At 30.9% G+C, this 13,914-nt stretch overlaps 2 protein-coding genes across 2 annotated transcripts in view; one reads left to right on the top strand and one right to left on the bottom strand.

The window, feature by feature from the left end:
• The first annotated feature begins 539 nt into the window (after positions 1-539).
• On the top strand, positions 540-7,043 carry LOC148308283 (multicopper oxidase 3-like). The gene is made up of 5 exons (XM_088262013.1): positions 540-572; positions 1,549-1,744; positions 2,352-2,564; positions 4,255-4,485; positions 5,260-7,043. The coding sequence occupies exons 1-5, from the start codon at positions 540-542 to the stop codon at positions 5,421-5,423; spliced, it is 837 nt and encodes a 278-aa protein (XP_088118139.1). The 3' UTR covers positions 5,424-7,043.
• Positions 7,044-9,424: 2,381 nt separating this feature from the next.
• The window catches only part of LOC148308284 (multicopper oxidase 3-like), a 28,815-nt gene continuing 24,325 nt past the window's right edge, over positions 9,425-13,914 (bottom strand). Inside the window, exons 7-9 of the mRNA XM_088262010.1 lie at positions 12,465-12,668; positions 11,209-11,344; positions 9,425-10,828 (exon numbers count right to left, since the gene is read on the bottom strand). Of these exons, the coding sequence (XP_088118136.1) occupies positions 10,594-10,828; positions 11,209-11,344; positions 12,465-12,668 (575 nt within the window). The 3' untranslated portion in view covers positions 9,425-10,593. The remainder of the gene's footprint in view (positions 10,829-11,208; positions 11,345-12,464; positions 12,669-13,914) is intronic.

The raw sequence follows: 13,914 nt of genomic DNA on the forward strand, positions 1-13,914 counted from the left end.
TTATTTTCTTATATCTCTATAATTTTCATACTTGGTAGAAATATATTATTGCTACTTATACTATTATACCTTCGATCTTGCTTTCCTTATGTGTAATTCATTATTTTTCAAACTCTTTTTTATTTATTTATCCTCTGTCGACCTGTCTCTTTCTTTCTCATATATTCTTCAACAACAAACATTCCTTAGATAGATATAGATGTGTAAAATAAATACTCCATAATTTAAGTGTCGAATCCGTATTTATTTGGAGGACCCTTATTTATTTTTTGCGGGGAAGATCCACTGACCGGCGCCTAACTGCCATTTTGCCTATAATTTTATTTTCATGTTTACCACAGATATATAAGATTTACTTAGATACGTTGTAAGAATTATAATATATAAATTAAGTATATCGTGGTGACAAGATTTATTCGTACATTTCTGGTGCTTTACCATCACTTATTATTGTAAACGTCTTCCTATTTATATGAACACCATTAATGTATTTCGTATACATAAGTCAGTTGTAAATATGATGCGTTGTGAGTGCAAATATGCACTTAGCTGAACCCTCTGACGGGGGTGTAGTAATGTAAATAATTATTTAGAATTCATTACAATTAACTTTCATTTATTTGTTTCAGTAATTTAAACCATGCGAGATTTTAATTTCAATTTTTCTTTTCAGGAAATTTGTTATCTTCCATAATCATTCTTATGTAATTACCTTTAAAATTGTAATTATCATTCTTGTATATACTCGTTCAATGTCTTTTTAAAGCATCTAATTATTCATCCATGTTTTAGTGCATTTCATTCGCCATATTAAAAGATGTTTTTTTTAATGCATCCTTCCGTACTTTAGTAAAATTATTATTTTTTATGTTTTCCAGATATTTATAAATAAATTTGCAATATTACGAATATCTGTCGGATACTAATATAAACATGTATAATATAATATTAAACAAGATATTCATGTTGTCTGAGGATTAAGCCTAGTCATCCGACACATCGAAATAAACTTCGCAGTTTTTCATGAATTTACAATACTTATAGTATTGTTTTTAATAACAATAAATTATAAAAAAAGGTTTTTTTAAATAAATATTCAAATGATAATCTTTATTATTTATGTAACCAATACCCTAAAATACACTTCCCCATAACAAAAAAATAGTCAATTAAATACTTAAAAGTGTGCATGATTTAATTTTTAGTATTAGAAATTTTTTAATAATGTTTTTTAAACATTCCTGTAGATATCATATCTTAAAATACTCATTACACAATTATTTTCCTATGCACTGTAAAAAAATATTATTTAAACAAAACAAATAATTTTGAGTAGACATGAGCGTTTAGAAGATGGCTATCGATAACTTGTAAGTATATTATTCCATGTATAAACATGTATATTATTCAACTATAAATATCACTTATATATACTTTCACATTAAATAACCTAATTTTGAAATTAGATTGATAAAAATTTAAAATAACTTTTGCACTTATCGTAATATTTACTGATATTTAAGATTAAACCGATTTTTATTTCTGTAGGTTTTGAATCCCCTGGACGCCATTTGCAACACAAAACGTAAGGATGCTGTGTGCGTCAGCAACTTGAAGAATGCTAAGCACATCGACAAGGGTATTCTCCAAGAGCGTCCCGACGTGAAAATCTTTCTCCCATTCCGGTTTCTGTTTTACAAACCCGCTGAGCTGTTTGAGCCTAACAAATACAATAAATTCTTAGGTAAGATCTCTCTATTTTCATCAAAAAACAGTATAAAAATGTATATTTTGTTCTAGCTGATGAAACCGTTGCGAAATATTTGTCTGATTTTATCATTTATTCCAATCACAAATAATATGTAATATTTAACGATTCAATCTTTTAAAAAATAAATGGACGTCAGTTTTTCCCAATCGGTTGTCAAAAATTGAAGTAATCTCAGTAAACAACATAATTATCGCAACCCGTCATCTAGGGACCCATCTAGAATTTAGTCTAATTAAATATGGTAATAATATTAATTTTTAATTTCAATCCCTCGTTTTTTTTTGTTGAATTTACTTTAAGGGATATAACACAGTCAATATTATGTCGAAATATTTTATTAAAGTGTATAAAATGTGCCACAAAGTATCACCAAAAAAATTGCATAATTTTTTATTTGTTTTAAACGTTCAAAACTAAAATATCCTTTTTGTAAATCAATGTCAAGTTAAGATCAAATTAAGGTTTAGTCCACACACACGATTATTTTTACTCAGAAGCACATCTGTTAATAGTAAGCAATTTTTGAAATCTTAATAGCAAATTTGTTGCATAAATCTTTCATTGTTTTTTTTTCCCATAGTCGCTCCCGGAGGTGACCACGTCATCAGTTTGATAGACGAAATATCCTACGTGTCTCCACCGGCACCACCGCTTACCCAACTGGACGAAATAGACCCTCAGCAGTTCTGTAACGGAGACAACCGACCGGCAGATTGTGGCGCCAACTGCATGTGCACACATTCCATCGACATCCCGCTCAACGCGATTGTCGAAGTAGTTCTCGTCGACGAAGGTGAGCAAATATCGTAGTCATACAGGAGAAAGTGACCGAGTGCATTTTTTTTACAAAACCGTAATCATTGATTATTTGATATCTTACTAGCTTAATATTGCCCTGAAAACGTCCCAAAGGATTTAAAACTTGTAAGTGTAATATATTGACTTGGTAAAAATGACTAACTGCGTTGATTGTTTATTTTGTCGCCAAGCAAAAGTGACTTAAATGGCCCTCCTGAACATTTTACGTTTTGGTAGTTGGTCACTTTCTCCTGTACGACTACGATATGTGTCGATGAAACAATTTCTAGTCTTTGGTCTCAATATTGTGGATTGGTTTGCACCAACAAATGATAACTCCTTCGCCATTACAGTCTAAACTATTTATTTAGTTTAAATTCACGACGTTCAATGATAGATATGGAAAAATTTTGCTTTGATCTTTCAATTTTCCCCTTTTCCTCCCTTCCGTCCCTCTTCCAGGTATTTTCGGAAATTTATAAACGTGGAATATTTTAATTGGAATAGTATAGGTGCTTATTTTTAATACACGCTTATGTGAATGACTTAATGTAACTGTTCTGTAAAAATCCCAAATAAAATATAAAGAATATCATATTTAATTAGTTGGTAAGATTTTAAACGCTGCGCCATTTTAAATATGTCATACAATCCGCGAATCATATAAACAAAAGTTCTTTTTTCAAGATACTATTACTTTTACTATTTCCTTTTTTTTAATCTACTAAATTACAAATTAACACGTTCAACTATAAATTCAAAATTGCTACATCGCTATTTTACGTACACTTGCAATTTCTAAACCATTTTTGCTTACAATAATAAACAACGAGGAAATTTGTCACAATAACTATTGCTCAAGACATAATAAGCGCATACTCAGATGTTTGTATTGTATATCTATATAGGTCTTGAGGGTAGTAATACTAGAGTACGCCGTAAGTTTTCAACATTCCATATACAAGCGATGCTTCTCTATCAGTACTATATTTAACTTAACTATGGTATAATGGAACATCATTAGTATTATTAATCAATTATTAAATCATACTAATCTTTATCTTGAATACCATGTAAAATAGTACATTTGATACATTGAAAAAAATGTATTCCTCGGGTTCAATTTTTAGATAGCAATTTTCAAAATGTTTTATAAATACTTATGCGAATTCATACTTTGAAATGGAATCTTATTTATTGGATTTTAAATTTCTACTGGGCAACACCTCCATTACTGAACACATACCTACTTACATTCAAAATAAATAATAGATACCCCGGTACCTACGTACTCAAAAAGAATGTGTGAAATTTATTTTATTAACATGCCACTCCTGATATTCATTGTATTAGGTTGTCAGCCTGTTAATATGAAATATTACGAACAATGGGCCATGATTGGAATTGTTTACTTTCATAGTTTACTATTAATTGAAAATATTGGCATCTTACGTTATTTCACTTTCATCCACCTCATTTTTTTCTTCTTGAAAAGCGTTGCTTTTTGCATACCTAACAACGAGTTACAACGTAATTCGTTGGACATGGACATTTTCGAATATTTGCATTATAGCCAACGTAATAATATTGAATTTTGTAGTATCTACATACTTATCGTTCAATTGCTTTCCCGGGAAAATTTTGTATTTATATTGTAATAAAATATATCTATGTTTGTATTCCAGTTCAACAAGTGAATCTCTCCCATCCCTTCCATCTCCATGGACAGGTGTTCACGGTGATAGGCATGGGAAGATCTCCTGATAAGAATGTGAAGAAAATCAACTTGAAACACGCTCTCGACCTTGACAGAAGAGGTTTGCTTCACAGACAGTTCAACTTCCCGCCACATAAAGATACAATTGCCGTTCCTAATAATGGATACGTCGTCTTCAGATTCAGAGCTGATAACCCAGGTAATCTCATATACTAAGATTATGCCACAAATGTCATATAAATAGGTTAATTTTGATTACAATCATTAACAATTTTATTGGGAGTCTCAATGGCCTTATATTTGTAATTTTTCAGCCACTTATCCCTAAAAAGTATGTGTGATAGAAGTTGTATACTGTTTGATGTATCCTCAGTAGACCCTACTGACCCTTAATTACACCCAGTGGTGCATAGGGCACTGTATCAAATTGACGCAATGTTAATTTAATTGTTTATTGTATAAAGGCAATGTGATCAGGCCTGTGCTTTAGTTACCAATCCAGGATAATATTAAATAAATGTTAAAGTAACGAAAAAAAACCTTTATCTATTTTGACACCCCTGGGAATCGAACCCGGGACCTCCAGCATGGTAATGTTCTTACCACTACACTTTGGAAGTGGACAAAATGTATCCACAATCTTCTTCAAACCTTTATCCACACCTGATGGTGCATAGGTCACTGTGTCATATAAACGCAGTGTTATCTTGATCGTTAACACATGAAGGAAAGGTGATCAGCCCTCCGCTTCAGGTACCAGTCCAGGGTAATATTAAATAAATATTAGAGTGAAAAATCACTAATATTTATTTGACCCTCCCCTGGGAATCGAACGCGGGACCCCAGTACGCCTCCGTAGCGTAATGATCAGCACGCTCGGCTACCGTATCCACAATAATCTAAAATTATATTTCATTCAATTCTCAGTATTAGTAATGCGACATTTTATAATGGAGAATATATTTTTTTTCAGGTTTTTGGCTGTTCCATTGTCATTTCCTATACCACATAGTGATAGGAATGAACTTACTCCTTCACGTAGGAACTCAACATGACCTTCCACCCGTTCCGCATGATTTCCCCCGATGTGGACATCACTTACCACCCATAGAAGCTCCTTCAATAGAATACCACTAACCAGTCATCTAGATAGGATTGTTAATATTAAGTTTTAAAACATACAATGCTCACCAGTTTGAAAACCTTAATAAATTTATTCAATCAGCTCTCAATTAATGACCAGGTTCCTTTTCACTGAAGTTAACTAATTTATGTCCATATTAATTTTAAAACAATCACAGATTTTTTTAATCTACTTAGTAGACTCAAAAAATCTGAGTTTGATTTAAAATTAATACATAAACTAAAATGGAGTTCTACAAATTGAACGCCAAATCAATAAATAAAAATGAAGTTAACTATCTTCACTTTAATATAATTTCCCCAATGTCTTGTATTTATTAAGATGGTCACTTATTGTGTGCGAGTGGTAGTACTTACAATTTTAAGTGTCTTCCTTTATGAGAATGATCTGATAAAAGTGTAAGTTTGTGTGGGGTTGTGGTCCCGTGGTTAGTGTCGCGAATTCTTGAGTCAGAGTTTCTGGGTTTGAATCTACTCTACCACAATTTGATGCCTATTTCTAATAATGACCACTGAAATAGTATAAAATTGAAGTATTTTTGTAAATAATAAAAACACATATATTTATCTTTCCTTTAAAAAAAAATATAAATAAAAATAAAACGAATTTGTCATTAAATGAGGACTATCTCTCGTTAATATATATATAGCCTTTTCTCTCAGAATCCATAAGATATTGGCACATCTCCTTTTATTTGCCAGTCCAACTTCAGCTTTATTCACTTAAAATTTCATACTTTTTAAAATATGTATGATCGTAATTTTATATGAGCATATATTGCAAAACCGCGATAATCTTATTAAAATGGATAAAATATATTTTCATCTTAGTTAGAATTATTTATTGACTCTTAGAATCTTGATAAATACCTCACGATTTTGTTTACTTTCTTATTATAATAATGACTATGTGTTCAATACAGTACGAAAATAAAGATTTCCGGTACGCTTAATGGAATTAATTGAAAATATGTACTTTATTTTCAGGTAAAATAAAATTATGTACCTGCATAGTAATAGAAGCGGTATTTTACATATTCATAAAAATCTTTGTACAAAATGTAAAAATCCCTCAAATTATTTTCTACAAATGCATATTCAATATTTCTTCTAAACCATATTTTAATTAGCGTGCCGGCTGTCATACAACATTATCTTATACTTCTTATAAATGATGTTTTTATTAACTTAATTTGAATGAATTTATGAATGCTTTTATAATTGAATGCACAAAATATGTTTGCCTTTTAACTTTGCAATATTTATCTACTATGTTTACCCTAATTTATATTAGATTTTGTGAGTAGTGATTTCAAATTGACAAGTAAAATAACACTTTGGTTATTTGTCTTGTTAACTTGGTGACATTGAGATGTTTTTTAATATGTGAAATTGTTATATAGTTAAATTTTATAGTAATAATAAGTATCTCTGTATTATATTTAGAACTTTTTTATTGGAAATTGCTCAGAAATAATATTAACCTTTGATTAAATAATTATATATACACATTTTAGTTTTTACGTGAATATTCAAATTATTTACAATATATTGTCATTACTAATGTAATATATTTAAGCCCTAATACATCCCAAAGAATTTAAAATAGAAAAATTATTACTTACTCAAAAAATAGGTCGAATAAAGCAGGTAAAATACTTAAATGTGCAATTGATAAACAGTATTAAGCAGAAAATAGTTGGTTTATTTGAATATCTTATTGCTTCTATGCATATAAAAATAAATTGGCTAATTTGTGAATAAAATGTCGTTTCATCTGATTTATTTACTGTTTCCAGAGAGAGAAAAATTCTCTGTAAGTACAAGAAGTTATTATTTTTGTTGAGATTTACATAGTAGCATCACAACATTATCTACCAACAAAATATATTACTTTTTTTCCTGTTCTACTGGTAGTACCGGACCTATAAGGTTAGCCACCATTAGAAATCATAAACCTGAGTACCTATTTGGTAATGGACATGAAACGCACTGAGCAACCACAACTTCCCCAATGATGATGCACTTTGTTTTCACCCTGCATTTACTGTTGAAGCATATCAACGCGAACCGTTCTGGATTGTTTCACCTCGCACATGGATGTACTAATTGTAAGTGCACTGTGTGTTTATGTTCGTGATCAAACGAGTCCCCAGCTTAAGACAAATCAGATAGCCATCCATTTTATATTCACTAATTTGTTTGTGAGACTTTTTACATTGTGTAACAGGCTTATGCTCCTATAGAGTAATAAAAAAACAACTGTTTTGTGTTTTTTTTTGCACAAAATGGGCTTACCAATTATATTATTAAAAAATGATTCAATATGTATGTGAATCTGATGAAAATGTGTGATTGAGCCATATAAATTTTCTACTAGATAAGAAGAAAACGGTATTTTCAGATATATTTTTAATATTTTTTTATTATATAGCTCTGTTTGGATGTTATATAGATTGTTGTTAATAAAGTTAGTTAACAGTCTAATAAAAATAATCCTGGGTAGTAATATACTCCTATCCACAAATTTCCTATGAAACTCTTTTTTTGTAAATTTATAATGTGTTGGCCATTAAGAATAAATATGTTAATAAAGTATTTTTTGTTTTATTACACAAAAGAAAAACTTTTTGAGAGATACCTAGAATGGTTCATTATGTTAAAGAAGTACATAAATTGAAATAATACTTCAGACTAGAGATGCGCCGAGTACGAATTTTAATGAGTTACCGAATACGAGTATTACCCGGTTCTATGTTTGCTAAACCGAATACTCGGCCGAATAACTCGGTTCAATCAATCAATTGCTTTTGCCTATTTTACTGGACCCCAGATTCAGAATGAGATTTTTTAATCCAGACAAATGCGAATTAATTACGAAGATCCTATTTTTTAAATCCATTGAAAGAAGCGAAGTTACAGAGAGTGCCAGCAGCAGTGAAGAAAACTAATCTTATTCTAACCTTTACTAATTAAGACAATCACAAGATGGCTCATGCATCATTTTGGAATTGCTTCTACCCAGCCACTGGAACGCGACGTTCCTAAAAGCCCCATCGCTCTAGAATTGGATCGATATGTAAATGTAGGATTGTTATCAAAAGATAAGATTCCTTTCGAATGGTGGGCAAGACATAAAACAAAATATCCGGAGATAGTACATTTAACAAGAGTATTTTTATGCAATGCAAGCAATGTATAGTAAGCGTTTATTTTCAGAATCAAATAACGTCTATGAGGAAAAAGGAACAGGCTGTTACTCTGGTAACCAGGTTCTGACCTGTGGAGAGTCTTGTATTATTACATCACATATTTTAATAAATGCAACTTTTTAATCCTACTGTTTTCATTACGTTTCCCAAAATACTTTATTACTTTAGTTAAACCGAGTGTACTCAGCATTTGAAGTTATTCAGCCGAGTACGAATGTAAAAAACCCCGAGTACGCCAAGTACCCAGTATTATACAAGTACTTGGCCCATCACTACTTCAGACATGTCGCTCACTCCTTTCCAGAACATCATAAATCAAAAATTGTCAATTTTCAATTGTGCATGTTTTCGGAATGACCAGAAAATGTACTATATCCCAGCAGAGGCATATTTTAAACTTAATATTTACCCGCTACAGGGCTGAAAGTGTTGTTTTTGCATTTTGAAGAAATGGTATTGTTTAATTATTTTTTTAAATATACTTAATATTTTTCATATGGAGAAAAAACCTTCAGGTTCCACCTAAAAATATCTGTTGCACAGTAAAAAGTTCAATAAGTGGCTAGTAATTTATTTTTAATACATTGTATTATATTTTTAAACTTTAAAAACGTTCTGAAAAATCAAGTTTTTTGATTTATGATATTCTTGAAAGGAGTGAGCGATGTGTTAATCCTTAAACAATTTTATTTTCACCTATGGACGGACAGGGAAAACTATTTACTTCACAAATATATCAACAGATGTCAATAAGTTAATATATAAATTGAAAAGACGAAATTATTATAAATAAAATTTATTCACATTTAATTATAAAAAAAGATAAGTAGGAAATCCATAAATACGGTAAAATAAAATAAATTAGAATCCTTAATAAGGTAACAATCATAAAATTATTTGAAATCAAATAAAAATATTACATCGAACTTAAAGATACTATTTCATTTGTATCATACTATCACATTGCAATGGAATTAGATAAGTTTTTTAACCACAGGTTAACAAAAACCAATTACTGTAGTACAAATGAGATTTAATTTTAGCAAAATTTTAATTAACTATAGATCTTTAGGAATTATCACATTTTGCCCTAAAAACGAATATACACAAATTATAAAGAATTTTATAATAATTGTATTAGTTGGTTATGCTTCTAATTAAAATATTATTTTCTAGTGTACATACCTATGTCTATATTTGTATACATTTTAACAAATATACATGTTCTTTTAACCCCTATCTGCACCCAATGATACATAGGGCATAGTATTGTATTCACAGAGTGATTAGTTAGTTGTTCATTATATATGAAAGTAACCAGTACTGTGTTTCAGTACTGTGTTCCAGTCCAGGGCAATATCATATAAATATAAATATCATATAAATTTATCATGAAAAATCACTGATATCTTCCAACATGATAGCCAGATGCATTTACAAATATGGGAGGCGGAAAATATTTTTTGCCCAAGACTCATATTTTATGTAAGATAAAACTTGCTTTATGAAATATATGTAATAAATTAATAATGTCATTTAAAATGACAAACTACTAAGAGAATACTGCCATACTAAATGTAGAAGTTACCTAACATTTTGACCTATTTTAACACATTTTTTGCAGGAAACGCTTAAAAGCCTCTTTTACATACTGTTGGTAGAGAGCAGGAAACGCTTACATATGTGTTCTTAAAACGCTTTTCTTGAATAAACCTTAAACATACTGTCCAAAATAAACATTTTAATGTTAATGATGGAATTCTAATTCGAAAGATTCTTAATAAAAACTATAAGCTTTAATATTCGTATATAAGAGAATAGTCTAATAATATTATAAATCTTCTCATTTTAGATAAGAATACTACAGAATCTGTGCATTAGTACGGCAGTATACACTTAATTTTGTTTTTTTAAATAAATAAAATTCCTTTTAAAGAACATATACAGATGGATTAATTGATCAACACATCTGGTGGTTTGTAGTTTCCGCATTTGGGAAGATTGCTGAGAATTTTGGCGGGTATTTTGGATTTCACCCTGATGATGAGCCCTGTAGGCAGTGATGAGCCGGCACATTCCCGACACTCCAGAAACCAAGCTCCGGGGTTATCAGCTACTATTCGGACTATGGTATATCCTTTATTTGGTACAAATATAGTGTCCTTCTGTGGAGGATTCCAGAGATTCCTGAAATGAAAATAGTAAGGTGATTAGAAATCAAATAATAACAGTATTTATTCCGTGCTGAAAAAAAAAAACGCACCATTCATTTCTATTGATATTTTAATCATGATGGCTTTTGGGGCTTCAGTCGTCCAAGATTGGTTAGCTTTATAGAGTAAAGATTTTTTTTTTAAATCAACCATGGGATTTATATAACATATTTACAAATAAAAAGCTTCAAATTATTATAGTTATTAAATTGTTTTGGTTTGTATAGTTCTAGTTCAAAAATCATATTTATATGAAAGTGTTCCATCATTGAACAACAATTTATATTTCTGTCAATCACTTATCTATCAATTAACGATTTAAAAATATAGGTATTGCAAGCAAAATTTATTTACCTTAGTATTTTTCCTTCAGCATCCATTTCTTCAACCGTTTCCTTAGTCAATCCCTTGCTGTAAGACTTTGATGTTGCTAATACAAACATTGGTTTACCATGCAGGTGGAACGTTTTTGGTGAGTCACTTCCAAAACCTGCAATGTTCAGAGATCAGTATCAAAATTGGATCGTGTATTAAAAAGAAGTCTTCTTACATAAATGGGTATAGTTGTCTCATTATAAAAAAAACATACTTAACAGATTAGCCTCAATAAATTGCGGCTGACATACACATCTGTGATACACAAATGATATGCATACGAATGTGATGCAATGCAAAACATATTTTACTGCGGTGACAACTGTTTTAATGAATTCATTAAACAGTGGATATGAGTCGACAAAGCTCTCAGACGGGCCGCAAGAACCCATCATCCACGAAAGGTCATAGTGACAGTTTAATGGACTACCGAAAGAATTGCTCACTATGCTTTCTTGTAACCTGGTGAAACAAACACAGTCCAACTGTAGGGGACTGGAAAGAATGCATTAAAAACTTGAATGTTTGCGCAACCAGCATTAAACATCAAAAAGTCTTTATAAAACAATGCCAGATATACTAACACTCCATATTCATTAGACATTACTCCTATGGATTACCATCAAACTTCTCCAAATCTATAATTCATATTTTAAGATCTTATTTGTTGAAATTTTTACACTCCTAGAGTATTGGCAGGGTAATGTTGACATATAAACTTGGATTTCTTTCTACATATTTTTCGTGTGCCATATCAAGAGTTTTTTTACAGACTTTTTTTTTTACTTAAGAGTCAAGCAAAGCTTGCTTGCAAGCAAGCTTGTAAGCAAATTACAAAATCTTACATTTAAGGTGTAATAATCTGATATTACCAATTTCGAGCCAAAAAAGTCTTTTACATTTTTTATTCATGCATATTATAAAAAAAATTGGATCTCCAATAAAAGAGGCTAATATGTTTAAAATAAATTATGTTTAAAATTAAATAAAGAGAAAATTTTTATAACAATTTGGAAAGAAGTAATATTTTTATAAACATATAATAGAGATAAAAAGAAAAAATATATTTTCATATAAAAATGAAGATATTGCGAACAGGTGAATACAAAAGTTTAATTTATAGTGCTTAAAATTTGAGGCTTCAGTTGACAGTCTGCATTATACATCACAGCGGGTTATGAGTCTTCTTTTTACAATGAAAAAAATCTTAATTATAATTTAAGTTTTACTTTTACCTTCATCGACAATAACCAGCTCCAGTGTGGATTTATAATCGACATCAAGTAACTGAACACATTCCACTACTTTGTATTTGTATTCCTGGCCCACAGGACAAATAGTGCGCTTTATTACATCGCTGTCTTGTGTCAGGATTGGGGCATTTGGATACATGAAACTCTTCCTGTTTATTTGAATCACTTGGGTTATGTCATCTTTAGCTGGAAAAAAACAAAAATATAAATTTCTACAAAAGTACTGATACATATACTAAACCTTAACCTTTTAGAAGTAACGCCGTATACTTTAGGGAAGGTAGAGCAACACCAACCTTTCTCAGCTGAGTGCTAGGATACACAGCAGAACGCTTTCTGTATATACTAATATAAATATTTCATTATTTTACGTAAATACTATATACACAAATAATTTTTTGGTGTGTATACGTAGTTTGTAGGATCAAATTGTCGAACTAAAATTATTGTAATTTTTATTTATTTAACTAACTAACCATCACGCCGCTTCTCTGCAGGGGTAGGTGGAGGGAATAGAATGCCACACCACTCTGTCTTTGCAAACATTCTTCGCCCCTTCCACATTCATATATTTTCTCATACATACCCGCTGATTATTCCGAAATCAATTGTGACATGGTTCAATGACGAGTATGTTTTCTGTCCTTTATTAGCACTTAATAGTTCAAAGGACACATCGATGCAGTGTTAAATTGATCACTAATTTTAAGAAGGCATCAGGAAGATTGGTCCTGCGCCTTGGGTATACTTATAATTATTTTGAACCCCCAGAGAATCAAACCCTGGACCTCAGCAAAATATGCTTACCACTACTACACCAACATTATTGAAACTTGTGAACAACATTTTTGGGTGTATCAAAATTCTTGTTTACAAATCTGGGTTTCCCCACATTTTCGGACATTTCAACATAGATGAAGAAGAATACGGAAGTCTGGGCATTTACAGGGCTTATAATCTGTCATAGGCTAGTTAAGTGATCATTTTACACACATGTAACATCCATCATTTTACCCATGATTGAGTATGAGTTCCCAAGTATGAGTTCCAAAAATTATCAATTATCAATAAAATAAATAACCCTAGACTTCCATATTTTTCTTCACGTATATTCTTCTTCTTCTTTTTTATGTAGATCCTAGGGATCTGTTTGTGCCTCCGCATGTCGCTCTTGGGATGTCGACTCCCAGCTGGTCTTTTCATATTTTCGGAGGTCTGCCTGGGGGTCTGCGGCCTTCAGGGTTGCCTTGGAGAGCGATACGTGGAAGTCTGTCTTCTGACATTCTGTTTATATGTTCCTTCGAGTATCGCCTTCGTTGTCGTCCCCACCTCACGATATCCTCCGTCTTACACATGCTATACACGTATATTAAGATGTCAAAAAGATTATGATAATTTATTGATCGTCTTTCGGCCCCTAACTGCACTAAAA

This window comes from Brachycentrus maculatus, unplaced genomic scaffold (assembly GCF_059751285.1).
Source record: "Brachycentrus maculatus isolate JH-2025_06_01 unplaced genomic scaffold, ASM5975128v1 h1tg000172l, whole genome shotgun sequence".
Taxonomy (NCBI): domain Eukaryota; kingdom Metazoa; phylum Arthropoda; class Insecta; order Trichoptera; family Brachycentridae; genus Brachycentrus; species Brachycentrus maculatus.